The sequence below is a fragment of the Lonchura striata genome, chromosome 35 (assembly GCF_050655825.1).
Source record: "Lonchura striata isolate lonStrDom1 chromosome 35, ASM5065582v1, whole genome shotgun sequence".
Taxonomy (NCBI): domain Eukaryota; kingdom Metazoa; phylum Chordata; class Aves; order Passeriformes; family Estrildidae; genus Lonchura; species Lonchura striata.
Genome location: NC_140737.1, coordinates 120,742 through 143,924, shown reverse-complemented (window position 1 = coordinate 143,924; position 23,183 = coordinate 120,742). Strand labels below are relative to the sequence as shown.

Here is a 23,183-nt window from a genome sequence, read left to right as displayed (position 1 = left end):
CCTGCCTTCCCATTGGCCGGCCCCTGAGCGCGCCGCGCGCTGATTGGGTGAACACCGAGAAGGGGCGTGGCTTTGGGCGGGGGGCGTGGCTTCCCTTTCCGCGCGGCCGGCGGCACTTCCGGTTGGCTCCCGCTTCGCCGCCGGTACTTCCGGTTCGGTTCCGGGTTTCCCCCGGTGCTTCCGGCGGCGGCGGCGGCGGCGGGGATGGAGCTGGAGCGGCTCGGTGAGGCCGGGCAGGGCTCGGGGCGGGCCCGGGGGATGGCCGGTGGCCCTGCCGGGGATCCCCGGTGACGCTCCCGGTGTCCCGGCAGCGCTGCCGCCCCGCGGGCCGCGGGAGCTGCCGCTGGCGCTGCTGGAGTTGGGCAGCGCCGGCCGCTTCGAGCTCCTGACCGGGGCACCGGGAGATGCGGAGGGGCCCGAGCACCGCAGCACCGTGAGTGGCACCGCAGATCCTGAATCCCCCAAAAACCCTAAATCCACCCCAAAAACCCTAAATCCACCCCAAAAAACCCTAAATCCACCCCAAAAACCCCTAAATCCACCCCAAAAAACCCTGAATGCACCCCAAAAACCCCTAAATCCACCCCAAAACCCCCTAAATCCACCCCAAAAACTCTAAATCCACCCCAAAATCCCCTAAATCCACCCCAAAAACCCCTAAATCCCCCAAAAAACCCTAAATCCCCCCTCAAAATCCCTAAATCCCCCCCAAAATCCCTAAATTCCCCAAAAAACCCTAAATCCCCCCCAAAAAACCTGAATCTCCCCCCAAAATCCTTAAATCCCCCCAAAAAGCCATCACTCCTAAAAAACCCCCAAAAATCCCAAATCCCCCCCAAAAACCCCAAATTCGCCCAAGAAACCCCAAATGTCCCCAAAAAATTTGAAATTCGCCATAAAAATCCCAAATTCCACCCAAAAACTCCCAAGTTCTGCCAAAAAACCTCAAATCTCTAAAAAACCCCATAAATTCCCTAAAAAAATCACAAATCCTTTTCAAATACTCCTAAATCCCCCCAAAAACACCAAATCAATGCAAAAAAACCCAAATCCCCCCAAAAAACCCAATCCCCCCCGCCAAAAAGCAGAAATCCCCCAAAAGAGCCACAAATCCCTCTAAAATATCCCAAAAAATCCTCAAATCTCCCAGAAAATCCCCAAATCCCCCCAAAAACCCCAAATGCCCCAAATCCTCCTAGAATACCTCAAACCCCCCCGCCCCCCAAAAAAAACCCCCAAATTCCCAATAAAAAAACCCCTAAAAATCCTCAAATCCCCCCCAAAACCTGCCCGGACTCCCCAGAAATTCCCTCTTTGGGCGCCCCCCGCCCCATTTCGGGGCCCCTTTTTGGGGTCCCGATTTTGGGGGGGTCCCAGCGCCGCCCCTCCCCCGCAGCTGCCGCGGGGGCTCCCCCCGGGCGCCCCTCCCCCGCTGGGGGCGGAGCTGGAGCGGAGATTTTTGGGGACCCCCGAGGGGCTCCCGATCCACCGGCACGAGCGGGCCAAGAGGTACCCCAAAAATGGGGGGGGGGCTGAAAATGGGGGTGAGAGCCCCAAAAATGGGGGGGGGGGCCGAAAATGGGGGTGAGAGCCCCAAAAATGGGGGGGGGCTGAAAATGGGGGTGAGAGCCCCAAAAATGGGGGGGGGGGGCCGAAAATGGGGGTGAGAGCCCCAAAAAATGGGGGGGGGGCCCAAAAACGGGGTGAGAGCCCCAAAAATGGGGGGGGGGGGCCGAAAACGGGGGTGAGAGCCCCAAAAATGGGGAGGGGGCAGCAAAAATTGGGGGAATCAGAAATGGGGGAAGGGGCCCGAAAAATGGGGAGGGGGCCCCCAAAAATCAGGGGGGCGAAAATTGGGGAGAGGGCATCAAAAATGGGAGGAAAAATGGGGGAGGGGGCCCAAAAATGGGGAGGGGGCATCAAAATTGGGGAAGGGGCATCAAAATTGGGGAAGGGGCAAAGAAATGGGGGAGGGTCCCCCAAAAATGGGGGTGGGGGGGGTTGTCCTGAAATTTGGGGGGGGTCTCAGGGTTTTGGGGGAGTTTTGGGGGGTCCTGGGGGGCTGGGTGGGTCTGGGGGTGGCGCTGTCCCTTGGTGACCCCCGGGTGACCCCCGGGTGACCCCCGGGTGACCCCGTGACCCCCGGGTGACCCCAGGAGCTGGCTGCGGACCCCCGACCCCCGCGCTCTCTTCGCCCTGGAGCCCACCCCCGTGGCCGGGGGGCTCCGGGCCGAGCGGGACCCCCGGACGGGCGCCCTGCTGGGCTTCTGCGAGGTGGGCGGGGGTCTCTGGGGGTCTGGGGGGGTCTGGGGGGTGTTCTGGGGGTCTGGGGGGTGTTTTGGGGGTCTCTTGGGGGTCTCTCGGGGATCTCTGGGGGGTTTCGGGGGGTCTCTCAAGGGTCTCTGCGGGTCCCAGAGTCTCTCTGGGGGTCATGGGGGATATTTGGGGGGGGGGTCTCGGGGGTCTCCCCAGGAGCTGCTCCCCACCGCCGGGCTCAGGGGATATTTGGGGGCTCTTTCAGGGGTCTCGGGGGTAATTTGGGGGTTATTTTGGGGGTCTCAGGGGATATTTGGGGGTCTCAGGGGTAATTTGGGGATTTTCTCGGGGGTCTCAGGGGTAATTTGGGGGGGGGTCTCCCCAGGAGCTGCTCCCCTCTGCCGGGCTCAGGGGTTATTTGGGGATTCTCTCAGGGGTCTCGGGGGTTATTTGGGGATTCTCTCGGGGGTCTCAGGGGTTATTTGGGGATTCTCTCGGGGGTCTCGGGGGTTATTTGGGGATTCTCTCGGGGGTCTCGGGGGTAATTTGGGGGGGGTCTCCCCAGGAGCTGCTCCCCTCCGCCGGCCTCTCTCCCTCCAGCTCCCCGTCGCTGCTGCGCCCCCCCGGCCCCCCGGGCGAGGCGCTGCGGGGGGGCGTCTCCAGCGTGCCCTTCTGGCCAGGTGAGCCCCCGGGACCCCCAAAACACCCCCAAAACACCCCAAACCACCCCTGGGACCCCCAAAACACCCCCAAAATACCTCTGGGACCCCCAAAACACCCCCGGGACCCCCAAAACACCCCAAAACACCCCCAAACACCCCCAAAATACCTCTGGGACCCCCAAAACACCCCAAAATACCTCTGGGACCCCCAAAACACCCCCAAAACACCCCCGGGACCCCCAAAACACCCCCAAAATACCTCTGGGACCCCCAAAACACCCCTGGGACACCCAAACCACCCCCAAACCACCCCCAAAACACCCCAAACCACCCCTGGGACCCCCGAAACACCCCAAAACACCCCCGGGACCCCCAAAACACCCCAAACCACCCCCAGGACCCCCAAAACACCCCCAAACCACCCCCGGGATCCCCCAGATACCCCCGGGACCCCCAAACCACCCCTGGGACCCCCAAACTCCCCCCACACCCCTCAAACTCCCCCCAAAACCCCCCAGACCCCCCAAACTCCCCCCGAACTTCCCCAAATCCCCCAAGCTCCCCCCAGACCCCCTCAAACTCCCCCCAAACTCCCCCCAGACCCCCCAAACTCTCCCCAGACCCCCCCTAAACCCCCTCCAAACAACCCCCAAATCCCCCAAGCTCCCCCCAGACCCCCTCAAACTCCCCCCAAACTCCCCCCAAACTCCCCCCAAAACCCCCCAGACCCCCCAAACTCCCCCCAAACTTCCCCAAATCCCCCAAACTCCCCCCAAACCCCCCAAACTCCCCCCAAACCCCCCCAAATCCCCCCAAACCCCCCGTGCCCCCCCAGGCGGGCAGGACGAGCCCACCCTGGAGCAGCTCCGCGCCCCCCGGGATGAGGAGGAGGAGGAGGAGCTGAACTTCGAGACAGGTCCAGCCCCTCCCCCACCCCCCGGGACCCCCCCAGACCCTTTTTGGGGCGCCCCCCACCCTGACCCGCCCCCTGTGCCCCTCCAGAGCTGCTGACGACCCCCCCCGGGCTGAAACGGGGGGTGCAGTTCCAGCCCCCAGGTAAGGGGAGGGGGCGCCGGGATTTTGGGGGAGGGCTGCAGATTTGGGGGGGGTTTGGGGTTATTTTGCCTCTGGGAGGGTTCGGGGGAGCCCCCCCAGCACTGGGGTTGGGGGTTTTGGGGGTCTTTGGGGATTTTGGGGGGTCCCTGGGGGTCTGTGGGGATTTTGGGGGGTTTAGGGGGGTCTGTGGGGATTTCGGGGGGTCCCTGGGGGTCTGTGGGGATTTTGGGGAGGGTTTAGCGGGGTCTGTGGAGATTTTTGGGGGGTCCTTGAGGGTCTCAGGGTATCTCTGGGGGTCCCTGGGGGGTGTCAGGGGTCTCTGAGGATTTTGGGGGGTCCCTGGGGGTCTCAGGGTATCTCTGGGGGTCTCTGGGGATCTCTGGGGGTTCCTGGGGGTCTTAGGGGTCTCTGGGGATTTGGGGGGTCTCTGGGGGGGTCCCCTGGGGGTCTCGGGGTATCTCTGGGGGTCTTAGGGGTCTCTGGGGATTTTGGGGGGGGTCTCTGGGGGTCTCAGGGTATCTCTGGGGGTTCCTGGGGTCTTAGGGGTCTCTGGGGATTTTGGGGGGTCCCTGGGGGTCTCTCAGCCCCCCCGGACCCCCCAGCCGCCGGGGGGGGGCCGCTGTCCCTCTCCAGCCTCCTGGAGACCCTCGACACCTTCGATTTGGGGGGGGGCGAGGCCGAGGAGCCCGGGGGGGGTCCCGGCCAGGTCGGGAGGTCCCCCCAGCCCCCCCCAGCCCAGGGCGGGGGTCTCGGCCCCGCGCCCCCCCCGCGCCGCTCCGACAGCCTGGAGGAGCTGCTGGCCCAGGTGGGTGCCGGGGGGGGATTTTGGGGGTGGGGAGGGGTCTCTGTGCCCCCACCCCCCCTCACTGCCCCCCCCCACCCCAGGAGGAGGTGAAGACCCCCCCGGAGCCCCCCCGGGAGCCCCCCGAGGAGGTTTGGGCTGAGCTCCTCGACGCTGCCACCCCCGTGGAGGGCTTCGAGCAGCTGCTGCCCGAGCCCGCCCACAAGGTGGGGTTGGGGGGATTTGGGGGGATTTTGGGGGGCTTGAAGGGGATTTGGGGGGATTTGGGGAGATTTTGGGGGGCTTGAAGGGGATTTGGGGGGATTTGGGGGGCTTGAAGGGGATTTGGGGAGGGTTTGGGGGGATTTGGGACACGGCAGGGGGATCCCTACAGGAACTTTTGGGGAGGTTTTAGGCGACCTTGGACCCCTTCCTGTACTTCACTGCGGGGTTTTGGGATATCCTGGATAGTTTTGGGGTACCCTGGATGGTTTTGGGGGTTTTGGGGTGCCCTGGGCAGTTTTGGGGTGCCCCCAGAACCCCGTTTTCCCCTGCAGTGGCCGTTCTGGCCAGACCCGTTCCAGCAGCGGGCGGCTCTGTGCCTCGAGCGCGGGCACTGCGGGGTCACTGTGGGGTTTTGGGGGTTTTGGGATGTTCCAGGAAGATTTTGGGGTGCCCTGGGCAGTTTTGGGGTGTCCCCAGAACCCCATTTTCCCCCGCAGTGGCCGTTCTGGCCAGACCCATTCCAGCAGCGGGCCGCTCTGTGCCTCGAGCGCGGGCACTGCGGGGTCACTGTGGGGTTTTGGGGGTTTTGGGGTGCCCTGGGCAGTTTTGGGGTGCCCTGGGCAGTTTTGGGGTGCCCCCAGAACCCCGTTTTCCCCTGCAGTGGCCGTTCTGCCCAGACCCATTCCAGCAGCAGGCGGCTCTGTGCCTCGAGCGCGGTCACTCGGTGCTGGTGGCCGCTCACACCTCGGCCGGCAAGACGGCGGTGGCCGAGTACGCCATCGCGCTGGCCCGGCGCCACATGACCCGGTGAGACCCCCAAAAACCGCCATGGGGACCCCAAAAACCACCCCAGGAGTCCCAAAAACCACCCCGGGGGTCCCAAAAACCCCTCAGAGGTCCCAAAAACCATCTTGGTAGGCCCTAAAAACCACCTTGGGGGCCCAAAACCACCTTGGGGGCCCCAAAACTGCACCAGGAATCTCCAGCACCACCTTGGGGGTCTCTGGGGCGTCCCCCCTGATATCCCCAAACCCCTCCCTGGCTGCTCTGAGACCCCCCCAAACCCCTCGGGGGTCCCTGGGGTGACCCCCCCGTGTCCCCAAACCCTGTGGGGGTCCCTGGGGTGACCCCCCCCGTGTCCCCAAACCCCTCGAGGGTCCCTGGGGTGATCCCCCCGTGTCCCCAAACCCCTCCCTGGCTGCTCTGAGACCCCCCCAAACCCCTCGGGGGTCCCTGGGGTGACCCCCCCGTGTCCCCAAACCCCTCGGGGGTCCCTGGGGTGACCCCCCCGTGTCCCCAAACCCTGTGGGGGTCCCTGGGGTGACCCCCCCCGTGTCCCCAAACCCCTCGAGGGTCCCTGGGGTGATCCCCCCGTGTCCCCAAACCCCTCCCTGGCTGCTCTGAGACCCCCCCAAACCCCTCGGGGGTCCCTGGGGTGACCCCCCCGTGTCCCCAAACCCCTCGAGGGTCCCTGGGGTGACCCCCCCGTGTCCCCAAACCCCTCGGGGGTCCCTGGGGTGACCCCCCCGTGTCCCCAAACCCCTCGGGGGTCCCTGGGGTGACCCCTCTGATATCCCCAAACCCCTCGGGGGTCCCTGGGGTGACCCCCCCGTGTCCCCAAACCCCTCCCTGGCTGCTCTGAGACCTCCCAAACCCCTCAGGGGTCCCTGGGGTGACCCCCCTGATATCCCCAAACCCCTCGGGGGTCCCTGGGGTGACCCCCCTGATATCCCCAAACCCCTCGGGGGTCCCTGGGGTGACCCCCCCCGTGTCCCCAAACCCCTCGGGAGTCCCTGGGGTGACCCCCCTGATATCCCCAAACCCCTCGGGGGTCCCTGGGGTGACCCCCCCCGTGTCCCCAAACCCCTCGGGGGTCCCTGGGGTGACCCCCCCGTGTCCCCAAACCCCCCCAGGTCCATCTACACGTCCCCCATCAAGGCCCTGTCCAACCAGAAGTTCCGGGATTTTCGGGAGACCTTCGGCGACGTGGGGCTGCTGACGGGGGACGTGCAGCTGCGCCCCGAGGCCGCCTGCCTGGTCATGACCACCGAGATCCTGCGGTGAGGGGCTGCCCGGGGGTCTCGGGGGGCCGGGGAGGGGGCTGGGACCCCCCCAAAATCCAGCCAGCCTCACCCCCCGTCCCCAGCTCGATGCTGTACAACGGCTCCGACGTCATCCGCGACCTGGAGTGGGTGATCTTCGACGAGGTGCACTACGTCAACGACGACGAGGTGGGGGGCTGGGGGTCCCCCGGGGGGCTGGGGGTCTCTGGGAGGGGTCTGGGGGGGTCCCCCGTGGGGTTTTTGGGGTTCCGGGGTGGGTTTGGGGAGCTCTGGTGTCATTTGGGGTCTGCCCTGGTGATTTTTGGTAGGATGGATTCTATCAGTGATGATGGGATGGGGGCACCTAAGGGGTCTGGAGGGGTCTGGGGGGGTCCCCCGTGGGGTTTTTGGGGGTTCCGGGGTGGGTTTGGGGAGCTCTGGTGTCGTTCGGGGTCTGCCCTGGGTGATGTTTCATGGGGTGTGTTACATTAGTGATAAGGGGAGGGGGTTTCCCAAGGGGTCTGGGGTCTCTGGGAAAGGTCTGGGGGGTCTCTGGGGGATCTTTCATAGGAAATTTGGGGTTATGGGATGGGTTTGGGGAGCTCTGGTGTCATTTGGGGTCTGCCCTGGTGATTTTTGGTAGGATGGATTAAAATCAGTGATAATGGGAGGGGGGCTCCCAAGGGGTTTGGGGGTCTCTGGGAGGGGTCTGGGGGTCTCTGGGAGGGGTCTGGGGTCTCTGGGAGGGCTCTGGAGGTGTCTGGAGGGGTCTGGGGGTCTCTGGGGGGGTCCTCCGTGGGGTTTTTGGGGTTCCAGGGTGGGTTTGGGGAGCTCTGGTGTCGTTCGGGGTCTGCCCTGGGTGATTTTTGGATAGGATGGATTAAAATCAGTGATAATGGGAGTGGGGCTCCCAAGGGGTTTGGGGGTCCCGTGAAGGATCTTGAGAGGTTTTCATGGGGTTTGGGGGGGGGTCTTGGGGGTCTCTGCCACCACCTATGACCCTCACTGGGTCATTTTCAATGAACCTCTCTTTCTCTGCGATGATGATGATGATGATGGCGCCAGAGGCGGGGAGGTCCCAACAGAATTTGAGGGGGTTGCTGGGGGGTCTGGGGGTTCCCAGGGGGTTTTGGGGACCCCCCTGACCCCCCTGTGCCCCCTCACCGCAGCGGGGCGTGGTGTGGGAGGAGGTGCTGATCCTGCTGCCCGAGCACGTCAAGCTGGTGCTGCTCAGCGCCACCGTCCCCAACGCCCTCGAGTTCGCCCAGTGGGTCGGGTACGGACAGGGGGGGATTTGGGGGTCCCTGGGGGGATTTGGGGGTCCCTGGGGGGATTTGGGAGGTCCCTGGGGGGATTTGGGAGACCCTAGAGTGGCTTTGAGGGGTCCCTGGGGTGGCTTTGGGGGCTCTGGGGTGGGGGTGACAGGGACAGGGCAGATGGGGGATCTTCGTGACTGCTCTCAGCCTGGTTTTTCCCAATTTCACCAGTTTTTTCCCCAATTTAACCATTTTTTTCCCCGTTGCAGGCGCACCAAGCGGCGCTGTGACTGCTCCCACCCCTATTTTCCCCAATTTCACTGTTTTTTCCCCGATTTCACCAGTTTTTTCCCTGTTGCAGGCGCACCAAGCGGCGCTGTGACTGCTCCCACCCCGATTTTCCCCTATTTCAGTTTTTTCCCCAATTTCTCAGCTTTTTTCCCTGTTGCAGGCGCACCAAGCGGCGCTGTGACTGCTCCCACCCCGTTTTTCCCCAATTTCTCTGTTTTTTCCCCAATTTCTCCTTTTTTTCCCCTGTTGAAGGCGCACCAAGCGGCGCTGTGACTGCTCCCACCCCGATTTTCCCCAATTTCACTGTTTTTTCCCCGATTTCACCAGTTTTTTCCCCGTTGCAGGCGCACCAAGCGGCGCTGCGTGCGGGTGATCAGCACGCCGCGGCGCCCGGTGCCGCTGGAGCATTTCCTGTTCACCGGGAACAGCTCCCGCACCCGGCACCAGCTGTTCCAGCTGCTGGGCCCGGGCGGGGCCTTCAGCACGCAGGGGTGAGCCCCAAACCTGCCGGAATCTGCCCCAAAAACCTGCCCCAAACCTGCCCCAAAACCCTGCCCCAAACCTGCCCCAAAACCCTGCCCCAAACCTGCCCTAAATTGCCGTAAATCTGCCTCAAAACCTGCCTGAATCTGCCCCAAAAACCTGCCCATAAACCCTGTCCTGTATGTGACCCAAACCTGCCCTAAATTGCCATAAATCTGCCTCAAAACCTGCCTGAATCTGCCCCAAAAACCTGCCCCAAACCTGCCCCAAACCTGCCCCAAACCTGTCCTGTTATTGCCCCAAACCTGCCCCAAACCTGCCCCAAAACCCAGTCCTGTTATTGCCCCAAACCTGACTCAAACCTGCCCCAAACCCTGTCCTGTTATTGCCCCAAACCTGCCCCAAACCCTGTCCTGTTATTGCCCCAAACCTGCCCCAAACCCTGTCCTGTTATTGCCCCAAACCCTGTCCTGTTATTGCCCCAAACCTGCCCCAAACCCTGTCCTGTTATTGCCCCAAACCTGACTCAAACCTGCCCCAAACCCTGTCCTGTTATTGCCCCAAACCCTGTCCTGTTATTGCCCCAAACCCTGTCCTGTTATTGCCCCAAACCTGCCCCAAACCCTGTCCTGTTATTGCCCCAAACCTGACTCAAACCTGCCCCAAACCCTGTCCTGTTATTGCCCCAAACCTGCCCCAAACCCCTGTCCTGTTATTGCCCCAAACCTGACTCAAACCTGCCCCAAACCCTGTCCTGTTATTGCCCCAAACCCTGTCCTGTTATTGCCCCAAACCTGCCCCAAACCCTGTCCTGTTATTGCCCCAAACCCTGTCCTGTTACTGCCCCTCCTGCCCCAGGTACTACGCGGCCGTGGAGGCCAAGAAGGAGCAGAGCAGCAAACACGCGCAGAGCTTCGGGGCGCGGCAGCCCACCATGGGCGGCCCCAACCCCGGCCAGGCACGGCAGGCTCGGGGGGCTGGGGGCTGGTCTGGGGGTCTCTGAGGGGCTGGGGGCTGGTCTGGGGGTCCTGGGGAGATCCAGATGGGCTGTTCTGGGGGTCTCTGAGGGGCTGGGGGCTGTTCTGGGGGTCCCGGGGAGATCCAGAGGGGCTGGGGGCTGTTCTGGGGGTCCCCGAGGGGCTGGGGGCTGTTCTGGGGGTCTCTGAGGGGCTGGGGGCTGGTCTGGGGGTCTCTGAGGGGCTGGGGGCTGCCCCGGGGGTCCTGGGGAGATGCAGATGGGCTGTTCTGGGGGTCTCTGAGGGGCTGGGGGCTGTTCTGGGGGTCCCCAAGGGGCTGGGGGCTGTTCTGGGGGTCTCCGAGGGGCTGGGGGCTATTCTGGGGGTCCCGCTGACTCCAGGGGTCTCCGAGGGGCCGGGTGCTGCCCCGGGGCTCTCCGAGGGGCCGGGTGCTCTCCCAGGGGTCCCTCTCACCCCATTTCATGCCCCCAGGAGCGGGGGGTCTGGCTGTCGCTGCTGGAGACCCTCCGGGAGCGGGAGTTGCTGCCCGCCGTCGCCTTCACCTTCTCGCGGGGCCGCTGCGAGGAGCAGGCGGCGGCGCTGGGCTCGCTGGAGCTGCTGGGCGGCCCCGAGCGCGCCCAGGTGCGGCAGTTCCTGACGCGCTGCCTGGCCCGGCTGCGCGGCTCCGACCGCCGCCTGCCCCAGGTGGGGAGCCCTGCGGCGTTCTGGGGGGAAAAGAGGCGGTTTTGGGACCTGGAGGTGGGCGTCAGTGAAGGTGGGAGGGCATGTGGGTGATGGCTGCCCGTTGAGGCTGGGGGTGTGCGGTGCTCCTGGCACCTCTTTCTTCCTCCTCCATGGTCTCTCCGTGTTCTCTCCATGTTCCCTACATGTTCCCTCTGTGTTCTCTCCATGTTTTTTTCCATGTTACCTCCATTGGAACACCTTCATGTACTTTCTCCATGTTCCCCCTCCACATTTTCTTTCCGTGTTCCCCCTCCACATTTCCTTTCCCTGTTCCGTCCCCATTCCCCATCCGTTCCCAGGTGCTGCAGCTGTCGGAGCTGCTGCAGCGCGGCATCGGCGTCCACCACGGCGGGGTGCTGCCCCTGCTCAAGGAGATCGTGGAGATGCTCTTCAGCCAGGGGCTGGTCAAGGTGTGTGGGGACAGGGGCTGCGCGTGGGGCACGGGGCTCTGCCAGCCCCAAACCTGCCCCACACCCGCCCCAATCTGCCCCACGGCTGCCCCAGGTGCTGTTTGCCACCGAGACGTTCGCCATGGGGGTGAACATGCCGGCTCGGACCGTCGTCTTCGACTCCATCCGCAAACACGACGGGAACAGCTTCAGGGACCTCCTGCCGGGTGTGGGGCAGTGTGGGGGGCTCGGCGCCGCGTCCCCCCTGCGCCAGCGGGGCGGAAAAGGGGCAGGGAACGCCAGGGGAAAAGGGTGGGAAGCTGGGAGAAAAACCAGGGAGATGGGGTTGAGAGAAGGTGGGAATATGGGAGAAGAGGTTTAGGGAGAAGGGGGTGAATGGAGTTGGAAGTGTGGGGGAAAAGAGTGGGAAATGTGAAGGGGGAAGGGTGGGAAATGTGAGGGAAATAGGGGAATGTGAAGGGAAAAGGGTGGAAAACGTGAGGGAAATAGGGTTAGGGTTAGGGGAAAATGGCAGAAAACGTGAGGGGGAAAAGGGTGGGAAAATTGAGGGGAAAATGGTGGAAAATCGTGAGGGGAAAAAGGGCAGGAAAACGTGAGGGGAAAAGGGCGGGAAAACGTGAGGGGAGAAAAAGGGCGGGAAAATGTGAGGGGGAAAAAGGGCGGGAAAATGTGAGGGGAGAAAAAGGGCGGGAAAATGTGAGGGGAAAATGGTGGAAAATGTGAGAGGAAAAAAGGGTGGGAAAACGTGAGGGGAAAATGGTGGAAAACGTGAGGGGAAAAAGGGCGGGAAAATGTGAGGGGAAAATGGTGGAAAATGTGAGGGGAGAAAAAGGGCGGGAAAATGTGAGGGAGGAAAAAGGGCGGGAAAATGTGAGGGGGAAAAAAGGGCAGGAAAACGTGAGGGGAAAATGGTGGAAAATGTGAGGGGAAACTGGGAAAACTGAGGGGAGATGAGCCAGAAATGTGAGGTGAAAAAGATGGGAAAAGTGAGGGGGGGAAAAAGGCGGGAAAGTGTGAGGGGAAAATGTTGTAAGACACGGGTGTAAGAGCAGCAGTGTTTGTGAGCAGAAAACACGCATGGCGCCTCGCTGTGGGCCAGGACCGCGGCTCACTGTCCCTTTGTGTCCCCCCAGGCGAGTACACGCAGATGTCGGGGCGCGCGGGGCGCCGCGGGCTGGACGCCACCGGCACCGTCATCATCCTCTGCAAGGGGCCAGTGCCCGAGCTGGCTGACCTGCACCGCATGATGCTGGTGAGCGCTCGGCGTGTCGCTGCCATGGCGCTGCCATGTTGTGCCATCTGTGTGTCGCCGCTTGTGTATCGCTGCCACATCACCACCTGTGTTGCCACCATGTCACTGTCATGTGCCCCCACCCGTGTGTCACCGCTGTGTCCCCATCCATGTGTCACCACCCGTGTGTCACTGCCATGTCACTGCCGTGTCGCCACCTGTGCGTCACCGTCATGCCACCACCATGTCACCACTATGTCACCTCCATATCCCCACCTGTGTGTCGTGTCACCACCACGTGTCACCACCCGTGTGTCACCGTCATGCCACTGCCATGTCACCACTATGTCACCACCACATCACCGCCATATCCCCACCTGTGTGTCATCGTGTCGCCGCCACGCCACCACCACGTCACGCAATGTCACCGCCGTGACACGTGTCCCCGCCGTGTCCACCCAGGGCCGCCCGTCGCCGCTGCAGTCGCGGTTCCGCCTGACGTACCCCATGATCCTGCTGCTGCTGCGCGCCCCCGCCCTGCGCCCCCACGACCTGATGCGCCGCAGCTTCGCCGAGTTCCCGCTGCGGCGCGACGCCACCGTGAGCCTGGCTGCGGGGACTGGGAGGGACTGGGGGGCACTGGGAGGGACTGGGAGGGGATTGGGAGGGACTGGGATGGACTGGGAGGGACTGGGGGGCACTGGGAGAGGACTGGGAGGGACTGGGGGGCACTGGGAGGGACTGGGATGGACTGGGAGGGAACTGGGATGGACTGGGAGCAGACTGGGGGGCACTGGGAGGGACTGGGAGGGGATTGGGATGGACTGGGAGGGACTAGGGGGTACTGGGGGAGGACTGGGGGGCACTGGGAGCACTGGGCTGCGCCACTATGAACTGGGAGCACTGGGACACCCCAGTAAGGACACTGGGACGCCCCAGTAAGGACACTGGGCTGCCCCAGTATGAACTGGGAGCACTGGGACACCCCAGTAAGGACACTGGGCTGCCCCAGTAAGGACACTGTGCTGTCCCAGTATGAACTGGGAGTGCTGTGACACCCCAGTAAGGACACTGGGCTGCCCCAGTAAGGACACTGGGCTGCCCCAGTATGAACTGGGAGCACTGGGATAAGGCCCCCCCGTCCCCCCAGGCGCAGACACGTCGCGTGGCCGCCCTGAGGGAGGCGCTGGCGGCGCTGGGGGACCCCGAGGGGACAGCGGGGGACACCGGGGGGGACGCCAGCGACCTGCCCCAGTACCACCAGGCCGTGGTGGCACTGCGCCGAGCCCGCGCCGTGCTGCAGGTGGGTCTGGGGGCACCTGGGGGGCACCTGGGGGGGACAGGGACACCTGAGGGGACAGGGGACACCTGGGGGGGACACCTGGGGGGCATGGGGACACTGGGGGGGGATGGGGACACCTGGGGGGGACAGGGGACACTGGGCAGGATGGGGACACCTGGGGGACACCTGGGGGGACACAGGGACACTGGGGGGACACCTGGGGGGGCATGGGGATACCTGGAGGGGACACCTTGGGTGGCACCTGAGGGACACCTGGGGGGTACAGGGGACATCTGGGGGGCACAGGGGACACCTGTAGGGTCCCAGTGCCCCCTGACGGGGTCTGGGGTCCGCAGCGGTGCCTGGCGCAGCCGGGGGGGCAGCGGGTGCTGGCACCGGGCCGGGTGGTGGTGGTCTGCACGGCGAGGCACCGCAACGCGCTGGGGCTGGTGCTGCAGGTACCCCAGACACCCCAAAAAACCCCAAACACCTCCAAATCACCCCCCATACCCCCCCCAATTCCCTTCTCTATCTCCCCAAACACCTCCAAAACCCCCCAAACTCCCCCATAACCCCCCCCAATTCCCCTCCCTAACCCCCCAAGCACCCCCAAAACCCCCCAAACTCCCCCATACCCCCCAATTCCCCTCCCTAACCCCTCAAACACCCCCAAAACCCCCCAAACTCCCCCATAACCCCCCCCAATTCCCCTCCCTAACCCCCCAAACTCCCCCCAAAACCCCCCAAACTCCCCTATACCCCCGCAATTCCCCTCCCTAACCCCCCAAACTCCCCCATAGCCCCCCAACTCCCCTCCCTAACCCCCCTGCCCCGGGGGTCTCGCCCAGGTGAGCTCCGGGGGCTCCGGCCGCACCTTCACCACGCTGGTGCTGAGCGAGAAGCCCCCCGAGGATGGGGGAGCCCCCCCTGAGCCCCCCGCGGACGTGCCCTACCCCGAGGACCTGCTGCTCACCCGCCTCTTCCTGCCCGAGGGTCTGCGCCCCAAAAATGGGGAGGGGGCTCCCGACGTTTGGGACCCTCTGGGGGGGGTTGGGGATCCCCAGGATGGATTTGGGGGGGGTTTAAGGGGGTCTATGGGGATTTTGGGGGGCTTAAGGGAGTCTCTTGTCATTTTGGGGGGGGTTTAAGGGGGTCTCTTGTGATTTTGGGGGGGTTTAAGGGGGTCTCTGGGGATTTTTGGGGGTGTTTAAGGGGGTCTCTTGTGATTTTGGGGGGGTTTAAGGGGGTCTCTAGGGATTTTTGGGGGTGTTTAAGGGGGTCTATGGGGATTTGGGTGGGGTTTAAGGGGGTCTCTGGGGATTTTGGGGGGATCCACGAGTACCTGAGTCTGTTCTCGGGGGGTCTTGGGGTCCTTGAGAGTGATTTGGGATTCCTGGATCACTTTTGGGGGGATCCTGACAGATTTGGGGGTCACCAGGTCCTGTTTGGGGTCCCCTAGAGGGATTTGGGGGGGGTCTCTGAAGTGTTTGGGGTGTCCCAGTTTCCTGGTTCACTTTTGGGGGGGATCCTGACAGATTCGGGGGTCACTGGGTCCCTCCTCGACACCTGAGGGTCCTCCCAGTGGTTTTTGGGGGGGGTCCCTGAAGGTTTTGGGGTCCCCCCCAGGCCCCCCCGGGCACTGCCTGGAGCAGCTGCGCCCCGAGGACATCGTGGGGGTCACGGCCAAGACCCTGCGGGTGAACCCCGAGATTCTGCTGCAGGAGCTGCGCCCCCCGAGGGGACCCCGGCCCCGGTACGGGGGTCCTGGGGGAGAAATTGGGGTCCTGGGGGGAGAATTGGGGTCCTGGGGGGAAAATTAGGGGTCCTGGGAGGCGAATTGGGGTCCTGGGGGGGGGATTGGCGTCCTGGGGGGGAATTTGGGCTATTGGGGGGGGAATTGGGGTCCTAGGGGGGAAATTGGGGTCCTAGGGAGGAGATTGGGGTCCTGGGGGGAGGATTTGGGGGTTCTGCTGGGGAGAATTTGGGGTCCTGTGGGGGGGATTCGGGGTCCTGGTGGGGGGATTGGGGTCCTGGGGGGGAGATTGGGGGTTCTGGGGGGAGAATTTGGGGTCCTGTGAGTGAATTTGGGGTACGGGGGGGAATTGGGGTCTTGCGGGGGGAATTGGGGTCTTGGGAGGGGGGAATTTGGATTTTCAGGTCCCCCCGTGGATTTTGGGCTCTTCCCTCGTATTTCGTGGTCCCCCTATGGATTTTGGGGTCCCTCCATGGATTTTGGGCTCCTGATGTAGTTTTTGGGCTCCTCCTGTTGGATTTTGAGCTCTCTCTGTGGATTTCTTGTGGTGTCCCCCGCAGATTTCGGGGTGTCCCCCTCCTCCCTGACCCCCTCTTTCCCCGCAGCTCTCCGCCGCCGGGCGGGGGTCTCGGGGGGGTCCTGCAGGAGCTGTCGCGGCTGGCGGGGGGCCAGGCCCCCGTGCCGCTGCTGGAGGCTCTGGGGGTGCCCCCCGGGCGGGACCCCGCGGCGCAGGCGGCGGCGGCCGAGCTGCGCGGGCTGAGCGCGGCGCTGCGCGGCTTCCGCTGCGTGCACGGCCCCCGCTTCGCCCGGCAGGTACCCACGGGGGGGTCCTGGGGGGTGGGTTTGGGTTTTGGGGACCCCCCCTGAGCCCTCCCTGCCCCTCCCAGTACGCCCAGTTCGCCGCCCGGCAGGAGCTGCTGGAGCAGCTGGAGGAGCTGCAGTTCCAGCTGTCGGACCAGTCGCTGCTGCTGCTGCCCGAGTACCACCAGCGCCTCGAGGTGGGACCCCAAAACTGCCCCAGGACACCCCAAAACTGCCCCTGGGATCCCCCCCAAAACAGACCCAAAAACTGACCCCAGGACACACCAAAACTGCCCCAGGACACCCCAAAACTGCCCCTGGGATCCCCCCCAAAACTGCCCCTGGGATCCCCCCACATCCCCCAAGTCACTGCTGCTGCTGCTGCTGCCCGAGTACCACCAGCGCCTCGAGGTGGGACCCCAAACTGACCCCAGGACCCCCAAAACTGTACCCAGGGACACCCCAAAACTGCCCCAGGACACCCCAAAACAGCCCCTGGGATCCCCCCACATCCCCCAGGTCTCTGCTGCTGCCCACATGCCACCAAGGCTTGGACATGGTGACCTCCAGTGACCCCTGTGACCCCCACCATGTGTCCCCTGTCACCCCCGTGTCACCCCCATGTCACCCCCTGTCCCCCCAGGTGCTGTCGGAGCTGGGCTACGTGTCGGGGGGCGCGGTGGCCCTGGGGGGCCGCGTGGCCGCCCTGCTGAGCACGGAGCAGCTGGTGCTGACCGAGCTGCTGCTGGGCAACGTGCTGGCCCCGCTGCGGCCCGAGGAGAGCGTGGCCCTGCTCTCCTGCCTCGTCACGCCCGGCCGCGGGGACCCCCTGCCCGAGGGGCTGCCCCCTGCCCTGGCGCAGGTGGGGGGATTTGGGGTGCTCTGGGGGGGGGTTGGGGTGTTTGGGGAGGATACTGGGGGGTTTGGGGGTGATACTGGGGGGTTTGGGGAGGATATTGGGGGGTCTGGGAGGATACTGGGGGGTTTGGGAGGATACTGGGGGGTTGGGGCACTTTAGGGAGGATTTTGGGGGGTTTGAGGGGGATATTGGGGGGTTTGGGGTCCCTGATGCACCCCCAGGCCCTGGAGCGGTTTGGGGGGATTGTGGGGGAATTTTGGGGAGGATTTTGGGAGGATTTTGGGGAGGATTTGGGGGGGATTTTGGGGGTAATTTTGGGGGATTTTGGGGTCCCTGACGCGCCCCCCAGGCCCTGGAGCGCCTCCGCGCCGTCGCCGCCCGCGTGGCCCGGCTGGAGCAGCAGCGCGGCCTCGGGCCCGGCCCCGACGACTTCGTGGCCCAGTTCGGCTTCAGCCTGGTCCAGGTGGTCTACGAGTGGGCCAGGGGCATGGTGAGACCCCAAAAAACCCCCTGGAACCCCCAAAAATTCCCTGGGACCCCCAAAAACCCCCTGGGACCCCCAAAAACCCCCTGGAACCCCCAAAAACTCCCCTGGGACCTCCAAAAAAAACCCCTGGGACACCCCAGGACCCCCAAAAACCCCTCTGGGACCCCCAAAACTCCCCTGGGACCCCTAAAAACCCCACTGGGACCTCCAAAAACCCCTCTGGGACACCCCTGAGCCCAATGTCCCCGGAGTCCCCAGTGTCCTTTATGTCCCCAGTGCCCCCCCAGTGTCCCCAATGTCTTCAGTGTCCCAACGTCTGCAAAATCCCCACTGTCCCCAGTCTCCCTGGTGGCCCCAGCATCCCAATGTCCCCAATGTCCCCAACATCCCTGTGTCCCCCTGATGTCCCCGACATCCTTCATGTCCCCATTTTCCCCAGTGTCCCCAACATCCCCAATGTCCCCAACACCTCAGTGTCCCCAGTGTCCCCAGTGTCCCCCATGCCCCAATGTCCCCATATCCCCCCAGTGTCCCCAACATCCCCAATGTCCCCAACACCTCAGTGTCCCCAGTGTCCCCAATGTCCCCAATGCCCTGTGTCCCCATATCCCCCCAATGTCCCCAACATCCCCAACATCCCCAATGTCCCCAACACCTCAGTGTCCCCGCTGTCCCCAACGCCCCCATGTGCCCATATCCCCCCCAATGTCTCCAACATCCCAAACGTCCCCGCTGTCCCCAACGCCCCAATGTCCCCATATCCCCCCCAATGTCCCCAACATCCCCAACATCCCCAATGTCCCCAACACCTCAGTGTCCCCGCTGTCCCCGATGCCCCAATGTCCCCATATCCCCCCAACACCCCCGCTGTCCCCGCTGTCCCCGCAGCCGTTTGCAGAGATCGCGCGGCTGGCGCCGGTGCAGGAGGGGACGGTGGTGCGGGCGATCCAGCGGCTGGAGGAGCTGCTGCGGGAGCTGCGCCAGGCCGCGCGCGTCGTGGGCGACCCCGCGCTGGCCGCCAAGATGGAGGCGGCCGCCGCCATGATCAAGCGCGACATCGTCTTCGCCGCCAGCCTGTACACGCAATAAAGGGACACCGGGGGACACCGGGGGGACACGGGAGGACACGGGAGGACGGCCCCGCTGCCCGCCGAGCCCCCCCAAACCCCTGTGGTTCTGTCCAATCGCCCCCAGACTCGTGTGGTTCTGTCCAACCCCCCTCATATCCGTGTGGTTCTGTCCAATCCCCCCATATCCATGTGGCCAATCCCCCCCCCCAGACTCCTGTGGTTCTGTCCAATCCCCCCCCCCAGATCCATGTGGTTCTGTCCAACCCCCCCCCATATCCAATCCCCCCCCATATCCGTGTGGTTCTGTCCAATCCCCCCATACCCCCCATATCCATGTGGCCAATCCCCCCCCTGCCCATATCCGTGTGGTTCTGTCCAACCCCCCCCCCCAGATCCATGTGGTTCTGTCCAACCCCCCCCATATCCAATCCCCCCCCCCATATCCGTGTGGTTCTGTCCAATCCCCCCATACCCCCCATATCCATGTGGCCAATCCCCCCCCTCTCAGACTCCTGTGGTTCAGTCCAACCTCCCCCCGCAATCTCACATGGATCAGTCCATTCACCTCCCCTCTTCCCCCTCCCCCCCCATTTGGCGCGCTGTGGTTCGTTCCATCCCCCCCCATTATCCACATGGTTTTGCCTAAGCATCCCCCCCCTCCGTCTGCTCCGAATGGTTCCGCCCGCGAGCCAGCGCCGCGCGCCGAGCGCTGACGTCACCCGCGGGCGCCGCGTCGCACTGACGTCATCGCCGCGCGCAGGCGCTCCCGGTGCCGTTCCGGGGACCGGAGCCCCCCAAAACCCCCCCCAAAACCCCCCGAGCCCCCCATGAGCCGCCGCCGCCGCCTCGAGGATCCCCGCGCCGCCCTCGAGGCCAAGCGGCGCCGCCCGGGGCTGCCGGGGGAGGCTCCGCGCCCCGACGGTACCGGGGGCACCGGGGGGGACCGGGGGGGAGGTCTGGGCGGGGCTCCCGCCTCGGTGTGCGGGGCTCCGGGTGGGGTTTGGGGGCCCTGGTGGGTTCCCGGTGAGCTCCTGGGGCTCCCGGTGGGGCTCCCGGGCTTTCTGGTGGGGTCCCGGTAGGTTTTTGGGGTTCCGTTGGGGTTCCCGGGGTCCCTGGTGGGCTTCCGGTGTCCCAGTGGGGTTCCCGGTGAATTCCCCGGTGCTTCCGGTGGGCTCCCGGTGGGGTTCTCAGTGTTCCCGGTGGGTTCCCGGCTCTCCCGGTGGGATTGTGCCGGGGTTCCCGGTGAGTTCCTGGTGTGGGTCCCGGTGGGTTCCCTGTGTTCCCGGTGGGTTCCCGTTGTTCCCGGTGGGATTCCATCGGTGTTCCCGGTGGGTTCCCGTTGTTCCCGGCGGGTTCCCGGTGTTCCCGGTGGGTTCCCGGCTCTCCCGGTGGGCTCCCCGGGATCTGACGGTGCCGTGCCCGCAGGCAGCCCCGCGGCGGTGGAGGCGGCTCTCGGGGCCGTGGCCGCGCTCTTCCCCCGCCGCCTGTTCGGGGACGCGCTGCCGCCGCTGCTGCTGCGCCACCAGCTCTACAGCGTGCTGCCCGACCGCACCGCCGTGGACCGGCACCTGGTGAGCGCCGGGAACACCGGGACCCCCCGGGAGCACCGGGAACACTGGGACCCCCACCGGGACCCACACTGAGAACACCGGGACCCCCAATGGGACCCCCACCGGGAACCCCAATGGGACCCCGGGATGCCCCTGGGACCCCCATCGGGAACCCTCCGGGACCCCCAGGACCCCACCAGGAACCCCAAAGGGAACCCCCAGACCCACCAGGACCCCCACCGGGACCCCCAGGACCCACCGGGAACTCCCGGAACCCCCACCAGAAACCCTGGGATCCCCACTGGGAACCACCGGGACCCCCATCAGGAGCCCTGGGACCCCTCTGGGAACCCCCAGGATACCCCAGGATCCACCAGGACACCCACCAGAAACCCCGGGACCCCCAGGACCCCCACCAGGACCTCCAGGAACCCCCCCAGGACCCTCCAGGAACCCCCCCAGGACCCACTGGGAACCCCCTGGGACCCCACCAGGAGCCCTGGGACCCCCACCAGGAGCCCTGGGACCCCCAGGGCCCTCACCAGGACCTCCAGGAACCCCCCCAGGACCCTCCAGAACCCCCCAGGACCCACTGGGAACCCCCCGGGACCCCACCAGGAACCCCGGGACCCCCATCGGGAACCCTGGGACCCCCCCCGGGACCCCCGGACCCCGCGCCGGGCCCTTGCTGACCCCGTGCCCCCCCAGAACCGGCTCCGTGACGAGGGCCGGGTGCGGCTGCTGCACCTGGGGCTGGGCCCCGACGCGCTGGCCGTCGTCAGCCTGCCGCTCTACCGGGAGAAGGTACCGGGGACGAGGGGTGGGGACCCCCCGGGGGTGGGACCCCCCAGTCCCCCCCAGGTGACCCCTGACCCCTCAGTGACCCCTCAGTGACCCCCAGGTGACCCCTGACCCCCGTTGCAGGCGCTGGCGGCCGTGGCCGGGTCCCCCCGGGAGCCGCTGGTCCGGCGCTTCCTGGAGGCCGCGGTGGCGACGAGCCCCGAACTGAGCTACGAGCAGAGGAGCATGAGGGAGATGGGCTTTGGGGACAGTGACATCACGTGAGGGACACCGGGGGGACATGGGGGACATGGGGACACGGGGGGACACGGGAACACCGAGGGGACATGGGGACATGGGGACACGGGGGGACATGGAGGGGACATGGGGACAGCCCAGGGGGAGGCTGTGGCGTCATTTGGGGTGAGATTGGAGGGACAGGGGACACTGGGGGTGGCACTGGGGACACTCGGGGTGGGGTTGGGGACACTGGGATGGGGTTTGGGACACCTGGGTGGGGTTGGGTGTCCCTGAGGTGGATTTGGGGTGGCCCCGGGGGTGTCCCCAGCCCTGAGTCATGTCGCCCCATGTCCCCGTGTCCCTGTGTCCCCAATGTCCCCCCGATGTCCCCAATGTCCCCGATGTCCCCGTGTCCCCCCCGTGTCCCCGCAGGCAGCTGGTGGCCGCGGGGCTCCTGACCGTGCGCGACGCCGGCAGTTGGTGGCTGGCGGTGCCGGGGGCCGGGCGCTTCGTGCGGGCGCTGCTGCGGGGTGAGCGCCGCCCCTGGGACCCCTGAGTGACCCCTGAACCACCCCTGTAACCCCCTGGGTGACCCCTGACCCCTGGGTGACCCCCGAGTGACCCCCGTGTGTCCCCAGGCCGCCGAGCCGTGCTGTCCCTGGTGCGGCGCTCGCGGCTGCGGCAGCTGCCCCTGCAGGACCTGCGGGGGGGCAAAACCCCCCCGGGAGCCGCCCTGGGGGTCCCGTTCCTGCTGCACGACCTGCTGGGGGAGGGGCGGCTCCAGAGGTACGACCCCTGACCCCCCTGTGACCCCCCACTGACCCCTGACCCCTCAGTAACTCCCCCTGAGTGACCTCTGACCCCTCTGTCCCGCAGCGTCCCGACGGCCGCAGGCCCCCTGCTGCGATTGGCTGAGCCGTGACCTCTGACCCCTGACCTCTGACCTCTGGCTGGACCATCCCGAGGAAGTCGTCCCAAATTTCTGCACCGGGATGACCACGCCCATTTGGGGGTGGGGCCAAGGGGAACTAGTTGAAACCTCCTGCCTTGGCCCCGCCCCCTCGGCTGTAAGCCCCGCCCCCCGGGGATCAGTGCAATAAAAACCAAAAATAAAATAAAATAAAACTCCAAATCAGTGAAACTGAAATCAATAAACCCAAAGTTTGTAAGACCGAAATCAATAAAATCAAGATCAATAAAACCCAAATCAATAAAATCAAAATCAGTAAAGATAAATCATTATTAGGCATTATCAGTCATTTTTCATAATTATTAGTCATGATTCCCCAATTACTAGTCCTTATTTCCTAATTATTAATCATTAGTAGCCACAATTATTCCTTTCTAATTAACAATCCTTATTTCCCATTATTAGCCCCAACAACTAGCAATCATTATTCATAATTACCCATTAATTAGCAATTATTACCATAATTTCCCATTAATTACCAATTAGCCATCACTCCGAACAAACCGCGCCTTCTCATTAGCATACCCCCACCCCTCATTGCACATACACGTCAATCATCCTCGTAACCCCGCCCACACGTCAATCATCCTCGTAACCCCGCCCCTTCCGCACACACGTCAATCATAACCCTGCCTCTTCCGCACACACGTCAATCATCCTCGTAACCCCGCCCCTTCTTGCCGCAACCCCTGCCGCCCAAACCCCGCCTCCCTCTCCTTTCCACCAATCAGCGCTGTCGCTGGGGGAGAGCAGCCAATCAGCGCTGTGTGCGCGCGGGGTGGGGGCGTGGCCCGGCTGCCGTGACGGGGAGGCGAGGGCGCCATTTTAGAGGCGAGCGGGGCGGGGGCGGCTGGGGCAGCCCGGGGGGCTCTGGGGGGTTGTGGCGGTCTGTGGCGGTCTGTGGCGGTCTGTGGGGGCTCTGTGGGGGCTCTGTGGGGGCGGGAGGGGTCCCGGGCGGGCCGGGGCTGCTCGGGACGGTTCTGGGGGGGCTTCGGGGC

At 64.8% G+C, this 23,183-nt stretch overlaps 2 protein-coding genes across 2 annotated transcripts; both read left to right on the top strand.

The window, feature by feature from the left end:
- The first annotated feature begins 70 nt into the window (after positions 1-70).
- Positions 71-18,764, top strand: SKIC2 (SKI2 subunit of superkiller complex). The gene is made up of 29 exons (XM_085565114.1): positions 71-223; positions 312-433; positions 1,397-1,509; positions 2,157-2,274; positions 2,822-2,936; positions 3,754-3,834; positions 3,921-3,974; positions 4,577-4,779; positions 4,860-4,982; positions 5,642-5,787; positions 6,894-7,040; positions 7,127-7,211; positions 8,192-8,298; positions 8,914-9,060; positions 9,911-10,010; positions 10,501-10,713; positions 11,052-11,162; positions 11,257-11,368; positions 12,296-12,414; positions 12,856-12,993; positions 13,544-13,696; positions 14,032-14,133; positions 14,524-14,668; positions 15,302-15,428; positions 16,034-16,241; positions 16,316-16,426; positions 16,873-17,091; positions 17,438-17,578; positions 18,464-18,764. The coding sequence occupies exons 1-29, from the start codon at positions 205-207 to the stop codon at positions 18,662-18,664; spliced, it is 3,780 nt and encodes a 1,259-aa protein (XP_085421240.1). The 5' UTR covers positions 71-204; the 3' UTR covers positions 18,665-18,764.
- A 611-nt stretch (positions 18,765-19,375) lies between these two features.
- On the top strand, positions 19,376-22,464 carry WHR1 (winged helix repair factor 1). The gene is made up of 7 exons (XM_085565231.1): positions 19,376-19,566; positions 20,071-20,216; positions 20,904-20,999; positions 21,120-21,256; positions 21,648-21,745; positions 21,854-22,001; positions 22,092-22,464. The coding sequence occupies exons 1-7, from the start codon at positions 19,473-19,475 to the stop codon at positions 22,135-22,137; spliced, it is 765 nt and encodes a 254-aa protein (XP_085421357.1). The 5' UTR covers positions 19,376-19,472; the 3' UTR covers positions 22,138-22,464.
- The last annotated feature ends 719 nt before the right edge of the window (positions 22,465-23,183 follow it).

Coding starts and splice junctions, on each gene's coding strand:
- SKIC2 (XM_085565114.1), top strand. Junction 2,275..2,821: donor CCCTGCTGGGCTTCTGCGAG/GTGGGCGGGGGT, acceptor GGGTCTCCCCAG/GAGCTGCTCCCCTCCGCCGG. Junction 7,041..7,126: donor ATGACCACCGAGATCCTGCG/GTGAGGGGCTGC, acceptor CCCCGTCCCCAG/CTCGATGCTGTACAACGGCT.
- WHR1 (XM_085565231.1), top strand. CDS start 19,473: ATGAGCCGCCGCCGCCGCCTCGAGGATCCCCGCGCCGCCCTCGAGGCC. Junction 19,567..20,070: donor GGAGGCTCCGCGCCCCGACG/GTACCGGGGGCA, acceptor CCGTGCCCGCAG/GCAGCCCCGCGGCGGTGGAG. Junction 21,000..21,119: donor TGCCGCTCTACCGGGAGAAG/GTACCGGGGACG, acceptor CCCCCGTTGCAG/GCGCTGGCGGCCGTGGCCGG.